The 13,369-nt window shown below is 32.2% G+C and overlaps 1 protein-coding gene across 8 annotated transcripts in view; it reads right to left on the bottom strand.

Annotated features, from left to right (window-relative positions):
- LOC129943118 (peripheral plasma membrane protein CASK) overlaps positions 1 to 13,369 on the bottom strand; it is a 235,407-nt gene that overhangs the window by 218,599 nt on the left and 3,439 nt on the right. For all 8 annotated transcript variants that reach the window (XM_056052359.1, XM_056052360.1, XM_056052361.1 and 5 more), the window contains exon 2: positions 10,753 to 11,682. In XM_056052359.1, the coding sequence (XP_055908334.1) occupies positions 10,753 to 10,811 (59 nt within the window). In that variant the 5' untranslated portion in view covers positions 10,812 to 11,682. The remainder of the gene's footprint in view (positions 1 to 10,752; positions 11,683 to 13,369) is intronic.

Below are 13,369 nucleotides of genomic sequence, written 5' to 3'. Positions count from 1 at the left end.
AGAAGAGTATTTCTTCATAAACATTTGCATGGACTTTCTTTTATGAGGTTAAAGTAAACAAGAAAAGGCTTATCCTTAAATTGAAATGTTGTATATAGTAACTATAATACTTAGTTTAATAATTAAAAAATACTAAACTTAACTGACCTACAGAGCGTCCCTCAGTATCGCCAGGAATATCCCAAACCAACATATAACTAGTTTCTTATACGTTTACGGAAGCTTCGCAAAAGTAATGATAAACATTTCTTTTGACAAATGTACATCCTACAAAGTCTTTATAATTAATTTACTTTTTTGCTTCACATCATTGTTTTCTCTCTGCATAAAAGTAGATCCAAGATATCAACCGAATAGGGGGAGTAACATGTCACATTCGACAATGCACGTGTGTGCAGAACATCAGCATCGAATACTAACTACAAGCAAGTCCAAGGGGCCCTTAATGGTTGCCCAAGGTATGATGTCAAAGACGTCCTTGGGACCTGAAAGCAAAAATAATTCCGAAAACGGATCCTGACTCTAAGAACTGGCAGCATCCAAAAACTTTTTCGATGCGAGTGTTAGGCTCCTGTGTAAAGATATCAACAAACACGACTGGGTATCACCTAATGAAATCACTCATAACCAAATTTACCACCTTTTAATAGACCGTTTGTCACCAATACTCGAGCCTGATGACGGTTCGAAGGTACCAAAATGCCAATATAGACTCAGATCACTATCTTGTGGTTATATTGTTCCAATGGCGGATTACCTTACGAATACGTATTGCTAATCATGGTTAGCCTACTGAAAAACAATACCAGTAACACCTTTGGTCATACACAAGGACTCCTCCTTGATGAAGGGGGAACTAGTCCTGGGTCCAGTTACAGGAGTGGTAACGGCAGAGATCGGAGCGACTGGTTTGATGATAAATGAAAACTATCAACTGAGCGAAACAACAATCTCCAAGAACGCGTGCATGGGAAAAGAAATAGGAGTCTAGAAAAACAGAAAAACGGCTTCACCGACAAACAAAATAGGAAAATCTAATTACTGATCCTGCAATCATACTTAAGTGATGGGAAGTGAACTTTAATAAATTACTTAACGATCAGTTCACTACACGAAGAATCCCATATGCTAGGCCGACAAGCATGGAAGCGATCAAGAACACAATACGTTTCAATGAATCGAGCCAGCTTAACATGCAACTGTCAAAAAAAGATAATTTCATGATGATGATAAAAAGCATTTTGCGTGGTTCAAGAATTAATGCCTTAAGTTAAGGGTTCACTATTGTTTAACTAAAAACACCCACCGCGTTTTCAAACTGCACCTAAATACATAACTAATATAGTGACATTTTAACATAACCATTATTTGCATATAGCTGTATCATTAGTGCCCTGATTGCTTCAAGAAACAACAACATACATTCCTAGGGGAATTATGCTGGCGCACCTTACTTTATACGCAAGTAACCCACAATTTTCAAGCCTACATATTCGGTTGTTTTGTAACAGAGGAAGTTCATATTTAACTTGTGGTCAATTTGTGATTCAGCTCATTTATGGTGGCCTTCGATCGCTTTGTGTTATGTTGAATTCCACCAACTAAAATATAGAGCCACAAAACGTTTACTTTTTATTGTGCTACTATGTTAGATGTTCAAGTTATTGATAAACCAACAGCGATATAACATCATCGCAGATCCTTTTACCAAGGATGCTATTGATTGGAAATCCATTCCATCTTCTGCACCCAACTTTGGGAGGCAGTGTTATTGCTTATTGTCAATATTGATTTAAAAATCAATACGCCAGATGTGTGCAAATTCTATGTCCAACACTCTGTATGTTTAAATGTGAAGCTACAAGAGAACAGTATTTAAGCTCTAGAGATATTGATGATAACACAACAGCAAACAGAAAGTATTCAGAGTTAAAGAGAAAAACGAAGCAAAATATAAATTTACAGCACCAAAAGTATGCGTGGAAACGAAAATAATAGTATAGCAATGCAATTAATTAATTAACAAAAACTTGCATTCGCCTACCAGTGGGCTTTAATGTTGCGATGAGAAGAACATCTGTAAGTAAGATGCGTTTGAATGCTTTTCAACTGATGTTGATTGTTTTGTTTTACAAAAAGTAACAACTATTTTATTAAGATAAATGCTTGTCAACTTTCAATTGTTAAGTTAAAAGTATTTGAGATTGTTTTTAATCAAAAGTAATAATAGAAACGAACTGAGAATGTTATATTTTTCGCAAGAATTAAAGTTTAAAAGGTTAAATAAGATTTATTTTGTATTTTTGGCAATAGGATGTCCTTGTTTTTGGTCTGGTGTCTTCGATCTCTCTTTAAAGTTCAACTCATGCATGTTCCATTAATTTAAAATCAAAGAACTAATTTGGGCCTACCATTTATTGTATTTTATTCTCTAGATTTTTATTCTTTTTTTTAAAGCATTTAAGAGTTTTCCAGGACTGATTAGCATGTCTCCTTCGGCAGATGCTTTATTACCAAGCTAAGAGTCCCAAATCAGTTCACAGCAAATATTTTTTTTTCAAATACAAAAAATAGCACACAATAAAGTGCTCCTCACAAATCCTGAACTGTCTTCTGCGTGTATTTGGAAAAGAATCGGAAGCGCTTTGATTACCTTTCATTATTTTGTAATCATATCTAAACGAGTTTATTTTTTTTGTTCATCTAGGCGAAATGATATTTATTGAGATTATTTCAATTTACGCAATTAAAGTTTTTGGTTGCAAATGATCAGAAGACCCATTTTTAAACAAAATCCGGACACACTTTACTTCATAAGATTTATTTTGGGTGGATCTACTTAGTGGATTGATACCGGGAATTTTTCGAAATTGGCAAAAAAATTCCTATGGAAAAATATTTATCGGCAACTTTTTTGTCATAGGAAAATTTTGTGTTTTTTTCTCTGAATATTTCCCCGTTATTAAGTTGTCGAAATGGAAAGCGGAGCAAACAATGTAAGCAATTCTCAACAAAATAATAATGAAAATATTAATAAAAATGAGTTCAACAAATACTCATAAAGTTAACGTTTTAATTAGTTTTATGAAAAAAAAAATATTGCTAATGGTTTCACAACAAATCGGTCTAAGAAAGATGTACCAACATTTTGGAAAGAGGTAGAAATAGAACTTTACAGTTTAAGCCCGATAACAAAATCTTTTTTCTGAATGGAATAAAGTAGGTGATAAGTTGGTATAACTTGATAAAAAAAAGTTCGTGATTAAAAAAATGTCTGAAAACAAAAGACAAAAAAAGCAACCGGCGGGCCCACACAAGGAGTATAAATTTAGTGCGTTGGAGGAAACGATAATACGAATTGGTGGAAGAATGCCCAGATCCTTTAACTTTTGGTCTCCCACCTGAACATTGAAAACAGAACTTCAACTCCTCGTCCTGCAATAAGGTTGAAGAGGCAGTTGAGGCTATGAAGCGACACCAAAAAGAAGTGGAATACCATTTCAAGAAAACATACGGGTCCAATGACAAAAATAGTAAGTTTCAGAAGAAGAAGTTGGATAAAACCTCAAGGCACAACCTTGAAATGAAAGTGATGAAGATGCAGGAAGTTAAAGCAAAGCTCGAGTTCCAAAACCGTTTACACAACAAAAAATTTCGTTGATATTCTTTACATTTTTAATTAAGTATCACTAGGAACTGACTGTCAAATCATTCCAAAACTATGTTTGAAAATAAATTTATTATTTTCATGTTGGCAAAATTTGTTCTCAAGGATAAAGAGTTCCGTAAGGAATTCCCGATAGTAGGAACTTGCTCTCGGGAAGGAAAAAATATTTCCCGATAACGAATCCGCCCTCTTAACAATTCTATCACATCAAGTTTTGAAATATATTACAAAATATAAAAACAGTATTGAAAACGGTACTTTTTAAACTTGAGTTGACAAGTAAAATCATAATTTGGATTAGAAATTAGCACTTCAAATTTACTACAAAGCGTATTTTTCAAAACTATGAAAGTATTAATTCTAAGGTTTCCTCAAAAATGTATTTAAAGTCAATCAAAAGCTCATACCTAATAAAAATTCCAGAAACGAAGCAAGATACAAAAATGATTTAAACTTTATCTAAAATACAAATATTCGTACTTTGCACAGTCATCATACATTTGATTGTTAAGGGATATGTTAAGTTTTAAAATTATGTTGTGAATTATTTAATGATGAGATTTGAATACAGGGCACGTTAATCCATTAAAAAAGTGTTGTTTTGTTGGTGCAACTGAAAACAAAAAACACATGCAAATCTATTTTCTATTATTTTTCCATCCAAAATGTTGATATTTTCACTAATTTTACCATAAGCACAGCACATTAGCTTAGTTAAATTATAAAACCTGTAAGTGTTTTACTTAAATCAGTGGTTAATGGTTATATAACAAAAGCTTTCTTATTTTATTATATTAAAAACATAAGAACACTTTTTTGTTTTTGTAGAGAACAAGTTTCGCTAGGCAATAATTTGTATTTGCACCGCTTATTGAAATAATATTTTATTTTATGCATTAAAGACCACCTTATCGACAAGTTCAAATTTGAGGCCAATTTAAATGCAAATTTAAAGTCTCAGATATCTGGAGCCTAGATGTGGTTGTATAATATTTATGTACACAATAACATAATATGTGAGTACCTATCGATTTAAGAACGGAACACAATTTGAGGAACAAAAATAACGTCACCCTTCAATTTTAAGTGTATGTAAGGCAATTAAAAAACGTTTTATGTAGCAAGTTCAAAGGAAACAATTAAACCACAACAGCTAATAATGATTCGTTTGATCGTTTTTTTTTGTCGCCAAATACCTTATCCAATTATAAATATGAAATTTTCTTTTGACAGCTAGTTCAATTAAACACTCCTTTGAAGACAGATTGAAACACCTGATTCGTGGATGGATTTTTATCAAAGATAAATTAACTATGTCAAACACAGATATGAATGCGGTGAAGGCAACCACAAACATTCACATTCACAACAGAAATGTTTGAAAATTGAGGTTTTCATTGGCACAAATATTTTTGTGCATGAGGATAGAAGTAGCAGAAGTGAAAGATGTGTTGCAAGTTGCAACTGGTGTACAAAATAAGTGAACATCTTCTGTGAGTGAGATTTATGCTTTGAATGGTTTCTAAGCAGAGCGGTATGCTCAGTCTGTCATTCCATATGAATAAGAAAAGTCATTGGGAAACCTCTTTCTTAGAATAATTTCACAAAGCTTTCTAATCCGCAAATATGTTCAGATTTATGGTTATATTCATACACTTTGAAAAGTTCCTAGAACTTAAGTAAAGATTAGATGTTTCATCAAAAATTGGAATTACATATATTGAAAATAGTATACAAAACAAATATATGAATATGCAATATGACTGAACACCAACTTTGACTTTAGTTATTCCTCAACGAACTCAAGGTTTTGTTCTTAAATATAACTGCACGTATTTAAGTACCTAAAGTAATGATTTCTAGTTGCATTATTACACCATATATAAATTGTTATTATTAAAATAAAACATCCATAGAATTAACTTCTGCAGTCATAACTCCTACCTTAAAATTATAAAACTGAGTATGCTATATTCGTTTTTCTAAGATATGAACACTGCGAAAAATGTTGCCTATCATTTTCAATCATCAATGGCTTAGCATGAACGAATTTATTTATCCACCTTCAGTTAAAAAAACATATTCAACATTTCATTTGTATAGACTTTTTTAAACCAAACAAATGAAATAAGTTATCTAATAGCGCCAAAAACCTAACTACAAAATTAGTTTTAATCATTTTTCTACTCACTCCCTATGTTTGCCCAAACAAAATTTTAGTCTGTCCAACCTTATAATAATAAATTCGTAATTTCTTTTTATAGCACCTAACACTTCGTTCCTGACATTAATTGCATACAGAAATGTTTAGAAAGGTTGTAAGTCAGTTAGACACTAGTTCTCTGCGGGTTGTAGCTTCACCAAATATATTTATTTTTTATCAACAAAATTTAAACAGTTTGAGTGAAGGCGGTAAAGGGACAATGGGCAGGTTTACACGACATAAGGGACTTAAAAGTATGGCAAGTTTTTAGTATCGGATTGTCCAGGTGCCAAAAAATTGCATTCCAATTGAAGCAACTTTATTGTAGGTGTTAAGTTATTTTTTGAAGTGCTATATTTGGTTTTCTCCAGACTTGTGTATGACCGTCACAACGGAAAAAGTTAAACTTACTCTCGTCAGAAAAGAGTACATCATCTCAAAAAGCGTTTGGCTTGCTTCCATGTTCAAAGGCATATTCCAAACGTCGGCAAGAGTACGATAACTTAGGCTACAAGATATTATAACGGAATTTTTTAGAACAGTTAAAAATTAGCTTTTTTTTACTATGGGAATAGGGTCTATCTCCCCCTGTTTAGGAAAAAAATAGTTACAAAATAACGGTAATACTTACAATTAGGTTTTATACGTTGTTTTAAAGCCAACATTCTGTTCTTTTAGTCACTTTTTAAATAAAGTCAAAACTATGCATAGTTTTTGAAAAACGTAATTTTAAACTCAAAATTTAACTAAAAAAAAAGGTAAAAAAGTGGGGTTAGGTAAAAAAGTGGGATGGGTGCATGAAAAGTCTCTTTTGCGTTTAAATAAGCTGGATTTAAGAAAAAAATAATTTAGCCTAGGTACATATATCTTTTGACTTGATTTAAAAACAAGCTAATAGACAAAAGTGTTGGCTTTAAAAAAAATATGTAATACTTAGCTGTAAGTATTACCGTTATTTTTTAATTATTTTTTTTTTCCATTTAATGTACATATTTTTTTAAATTGTCCCTGCCGCCTAAAGGGGGGGAGATAGTCATAGGTTGAACTGATTTCCCAAATTTTAAGTTGAATTTGTTGATGTTATTTGAGGGTTAACTTGTATAATGCGGCTGCATTCACGAGCATTCAAACCCCGAGGACGGCCAGAATGTTTTGCAATTTTGAAGTTTGATTCCCCTTTGAAACGGTGACCAACGGTGTGAATTGTGTATCTGCTCCTGTCCATAATTTGTCCAATCTCCGCTTATGACCTGCCTTTACTATGCATGTTAATAACTATTTTTCTTTTCGATTCGCTGGTTTCCTTCCTTTTTGGGCTCATTGTAATACATTTTAAAAAGAAAACTTTTTTGTTTGAATAACTGTAACTGCAGTTTTTAATTTAGCTGACAGAACTGTCAGAAAGCTGTAATTATTTCAAGACAAACATAGGCTGCGTTCAATCTCGTTCTGGATAGGGTATTTTGGAAAGGTGGATTGTTAGATACCTTGTTGATTTATGTTTATACCTAGTTCACATACATAGGTGTCAAAAAATAAAAACAACTTTTAGCTGTTTACAAAAAGCCGAGAAACATTTAAGCTTCGAAGTCAAAATTGTTGTAAGATAAAAAATTTAATGGATAATTTAAATCATTCGTTGGACGATGATGAAAATGTGCGTAACAATTTAATAAATAAGAGATAACCTTAATCTGTAACATATGTTAAATTTCCTCTTAGCTCACTTGGAATTCTATACGATTAATAATTTACAAACAAAACCTTCTAAAATTGGGAGCAAATTGTTTCTTCGTCGTCTATTATGTACAGAACATCCTCAAATACAACTTAAACTAACATTTTGAATCTTTTTGTTTACCAACAAATACAAAGAGCTGAAATCCATATTCAAGTTTCTTGAAATTCAACCATTCGTTGAATCAACTGTTCTGTCAGATACCTACATACCCCAGAAGTTCTTGTATACCTTTGGATTCCTTTTTTGACATATCAGCCGTTTTTATCAGCTGTTATATTACGCGTACAACACTAACAAAAAGGTATCCGGATACCCTATCTGTCTGAGATTGAACGCCAATAATTGTGTGCTAGAGAAATAAGATGTTTTCTAACTTCACTATTTTTTTCTTTAAACTTGAAAAACTTATTTTAATCAAACCTAGTATGTTTGATAGTAAATATATGTATATACTAAACAAAAAAAAATAACAAAAGAGCGTGTTTCCAAGGTTCAATTTTGCTTAAAAGTTTAAATAGCTTGCTATGCCAATAATTAAGTGCGGCACTGTATGAATAACCTTAATTTGCTATACATAAAAATCTTAAAGAGTTTTAAACAATCGAATTCGAAATTGTTTTAAATCATAACTTTTATTATCAAAATATAAATCAACTTAATGATGGGTTCAACCTTAACAGCAGGATATAAATATCTCAAAAGTAGCCAGAGGTACATTCATATATTTATTATACATACTGTGAAATTCGATTATGTTTCCTATGATTTACATAGTTATCTCTGAAACTGCTACTGTCACTTTCTGCCCCAAGTGTAATGGTTGGCAATTTAATTCGTGTTGCGTGCTTTTCGAAATTAAGTAATAAATAAAGTTTGTCAAATTGGAAAATTACATGATGAGCGGCACTAAAAAAACTGGTTTTGCAAGTAAAGCTTCCTTAAAAACAGCTAACAGGAATACAAATTTAATAAATTGGGGACATTATGCCCAAATACAGTGTCCCGTCTTACTTCAGGCACATCACACTTTAAACCTACTCATAAGCATTTAAAAACATGTGATTTTAAGTTTTTTTTTTCTCTCAGTGGTTCTATTAATCTACAATTAAATTCATTTCGACAACTTCTACTTGGATACCTCCAAAGAAAAAGTACTTATTTTCTCCTACAAAATTATATATAATGGCAATAATTTTAGTTACAAGTGGTTAGTATTTAAAATCAATCTTGTCTGTCAATTGAATCTTTTTTATTTTTTTTTAATTAAAAAAAAAGGTTAGGAAGGTTAAATTGCATGTCCATGATGGAGCAGTACACACCAGTTTAATCGCCTATTGTTATACCACGTGCATCTTGAAGATTTCTAAGCTCAATGAAACCAGTTCGAGTCCCTTGCGAAATGTTACTGATTATTTTTATATGATTGAGATCGTTACAGAAGAATTTTACTATATAATTGTTTGCACTGTAGCATTCCTGGCGAGTTCATCTTTCTTATAGTTTCCTGGAATGTCTCTATGGCCCGGTACCCAGCAAAGGTGAATATAAACTGTTGTGCCATCTTCATTTGAGATGATGGGCAGTTATGGACTGTTATAGAGTTTGTAGAGACCAAAGGTTTGATAGCGGCTTGACTATCTGAGAAAATACGGATATCAATAATGTTGATACCACGTTTTCTTTAAGCAAGGACAAGACTTATTTTATCGCCAAATGTTCCGACTGGGCCAATGATTGGGAAAGCGGAATGAGAGACCTAATTTCAGTCGTTCAGAACACGTACCTCCACCAACCTTCTTTTGTTTTTGATCCATCTGTATAAAAGTAGACTGACTCGTTTTCCAGGAATGCCCTATCCTCCCAGACAGATCTGGAAAATATAAAAATCTTGAATTTTCTGTGGGATTGCAGTTGGGGGATGGTGTTGTCTGTATGCTTTAGAATTTATTCTAAATATTTAAAATTACAAAGTTTCAATGTTGTTTTTAAACCACTTCAATGAAGCTTTGAGGCGAATAGCAGGGCTTTTGCTATTTGTTTGCTTAGGATATCAAGAGGTGCTAGAAAGAGTTTGTATCCAGGCCGCATATGTGGCCGTGCGAAGCAATCCGTTTATACATAGGCAACCTGAACATTACTGCCACACCGTACATTAAAATCGGTCTGATTACCGATGGGTATAATCAATGCGTGACTACTTAATCTAATCCAAAACCAATTCTTAATCTACATAACCACGGAAAATCATATTCAAGAATTGGTAAGATATTTGATAAAGATGACACAATATTAGAGCATCGTGCATTGTTTTAATAGTGTCTCTTACTTTAAAAGTGCCAAAAATGTATTAATGCTGGTAAGTATTATACGATGTTTGAAAAAGTCCAAACAAATGTAACATTTCAGTGAATTACTAAACTAACGTGTTTAAAATTTTGTTATACATAGTTTTGGATTTCAAAATCTAAATATTTATTTGCTTTTTGTGAAAAATTAAAATTTTTTAACTTTTGATAGCTACTTCAATTAGTAGTGTTTTAGTTAACGTACTAACCCAAACAAAATAAAACAGCACACGATGTGTGTTTATGGTTAGAATAACATTTCACACAGGTTTCCACATGCACCATAATCTCCAGACCTAAATCCAAAACAAGAGGAACCATCGTTAACAGGTCCGACACGACATACAAAATAAACGAATTAACTAACAAGGCCTATACCGATCTATCATCCAAATCGATCGGGCGGCAAAAGATCTCTGGCTACACATAATAAAAAAAAAGACTACACTTTGAAACTCTTTTTAACTTATACCGATATGTAGTGAACAGGCTTGGATTTTATTATTTCACAATTATGGTCGACTCGTACCGTAGTTCAAAATTAAAAAGTATTAAAATTGTAATTTTTTTTAATTATTTAGACACTATTTTTATATAATAATAATTATAACTTTGTTTGGTTAAAATTTATTGTTTATTATATTTTTGTTTGCCTATAGGGAAAGTATAAAACAGAACTGGGAGCACCGCATAAAGAAGACAGCTGATGAAAGGGGGAAAATGTTTTAATAAGTATTAATTTAATTTAATTTATATGCATATACATATATTTTTTTAGTTGAATATGTATACTTACTTTCCAATTATTTCACAAAGTTCGTAAACATCATCAAACAGTACTTCATCCTCAGCCATGTTAACAACGAATTAGTTACACTGCAGGTAAATATCCTTTCGAATCCAACGTCGTCGTTGAAAATCACAAAATCAAAACACTCAATCCGAGGATAGATGAAACACCTTCGCCAAACACTTTGACCTTAACTATATGAACTCTCTTTCGCTCTTTATTTCAATCCACACAAAACGTTTTTTTAAGTACAGACTAAAACTTTCACACTTGAAACATGTGATAAATCACAAGATTTGACACCCACGCAAGGATGTGTACAGTCTTTACACTACCCAGTTAAAACTTTTAAAACAATGTTAAAATATCGAGTCACAAATAATGTTCCTCACAAATCCTTACAGCATTAGTTTGGTATACATTTTTACATACATAGGTATCCCCCTTTGGTTAAAACGAAAATAAACACAACACATCCAGCTATATCTATTAACACATATATGTTTACAAACAGTCGCGGATTAAGTTATCCATTCAAAAACTCTTGCAGTACAAAGCAGCAGGATTGTGTGTGTCCTTTTTGCTATTTGTTTGTTTTTCTAATCATGTTCCGGACCCGGAGAAGGAGAGCTAGTAACATGGAATTTTACTATTGGCTTTACGCCAACTGTTGCAATGCGCTTATAGTAAATGTAGTTGTAGTTCCTGATGGTGTTGAAATGGCCGTTGCACTCTGCTCAATACAACGATATCCTTCGATTTTCTTTCTTTATTTGAAATGGTATTCTTTTGACAAAAAGTTTTCCTTGTTTACATAGAAAGCGCCAAACAAAAATTTTGTGAAGAACGTTCTTGTATGCTGTTTTAGTTAACGTTATATTTTTTTTCCAAAGTAAACTGAATCTTTGTGAATGGTAGTCATTTCCTGTTAAAGTCCTGAAACAAGAGTAGAGACAATTATAAATTAATATTACTGACAATTTCAAGAAGGAAGTTAGGATATTTATTTAAAGACTATTGGAGAAAGAAAAAAGGAATAAATGTGGGAAGGGAGATAAAACCAACATTTATTAACAAACTTATTTTTGAAAATGTTTTTCAAAACAATCTAATAAATATTAAATTAATGCTTTCATTAACCTTCACCTAAAAGTGTACACTTCACAACGATTGGAATTGTTTTGCTTGAGCATCTACTTTTTTACACAGATTCCTCAAACTTTTATTTTAATAAACATTTTGTAAATATTTGAGTTTAGTTAAATCTACTTTTTTCTATGTTAACGTGCGTCGTTTTTTGAAAATCAAATTTTTACTGTGGAACTACATCATACAACCTTGGACCGTTAAAATATTGTTTGCCGGTCTAAAAATTATTATTCCTTAATGTGGAAATGGAAGAGGAAAACTTCCTTTTTCAAAATAAAAGAGTAACTAGGTATCTATTATAAAAAGGCTACACGTTAAAATAAGAGAACAAAATAAATGAAGAGAATGTGGTGAATAATTTGAATATACACCCAGTTCAACTTAAAAAATATACTGGATAGCACTTTGGCATATAAGATAAGATAAATGGAAAATGCATTCATTATTTAAATGTAGATATAATGTAACTAGTCAACTCAACTAAATAAATTCAATTGTCAGATCTGTCGATAAGCTGACAACAACCCAATACCTTGCAATGAAACACTGTTTGTTCACATAATTGACAGATTTTGTTCCAAAGTCTAACAAAGACAACATCGTTGTCAGAATTGACTTTGCGTCCGCGCATAAAATTTACTATAATGTAACAATGAAGAAGTTGTCAGGAGTTGTACGTCGTCGTCTTAAACAGTGACATTGACATCTCTGTCGTTTGACAAAATCTGTTTTTTTTTTATAATGTACTTTTTTATGACAAAGTAGAATCGGCTAAGTTAAAAGCTGATTGTTAATATTCGTTTGGATTATTTTATTTCATCCATTTTCCATAAACATGATTTGGAAAGCTATCGTCAAGCGTCAAGTGAATACCTATCAATTTGTTTTCGCGATACGAATCAAGATTTCTATGCTTTTACTTCATTTCCACTTGAATAATAATTTTTCTTCTATATTTTCTATATTTGTTTGTAGTACCCGAGGCATGGTGGTTAGTGCGTTGGACTGTCATGCAAGGGGTCTTGGGTTCAATCCCTGCCTGTGCCATTTTAATTTAAAAAAATTAATTTTCGCGGGTACTGCCTCTTGCGAGGAGGAATTGACAAATCCTTCAAGACTAATTCTTGTCATGAAAAAGTGCTTTCTTAAACTAGCCGTTCGGATTCGGCCTAAAATTGTAGGTCCCTTCCATTCCTGACAACAGTACTCGCACACAGGAATGGTTGAGAGTTGTAAGTCACTAGGCCTGGTTCACAACTGTTGCGAAACCCAATTTATTTATTTATTTATTTATTCTACATTTGTTTATCCTATACTAAAAAAACGTACGCGCTCGGAAGACCCCATCAATTTTTTTTGAGCAACGCTTGAATGTTCTCTTAAGGAGGCTGACAAAATTAAAATAACATAATGTGTACCTTAAAGATTACATTTACATATTTCAAGGGCTAAATTGACAACTCTTATAAATTTC

Source organism: Eupeodes corollae, chromosome 1, assembly GCF_945859685.1.
Source record: "Eupeodes corollae chromosome 1, idEupCoro1.1, whole genome shotgun sequence".
NCBI lineage: Eukaryota > Metazoa > Arthropoda > Insecta > Diptera > Syrphidae > Eupeodes > Eupeodes corollae.
Note: the sequence above shows the minus strand (reverse complement) of the source record. Positions and strands in the feature narration are given on the sequence as shown.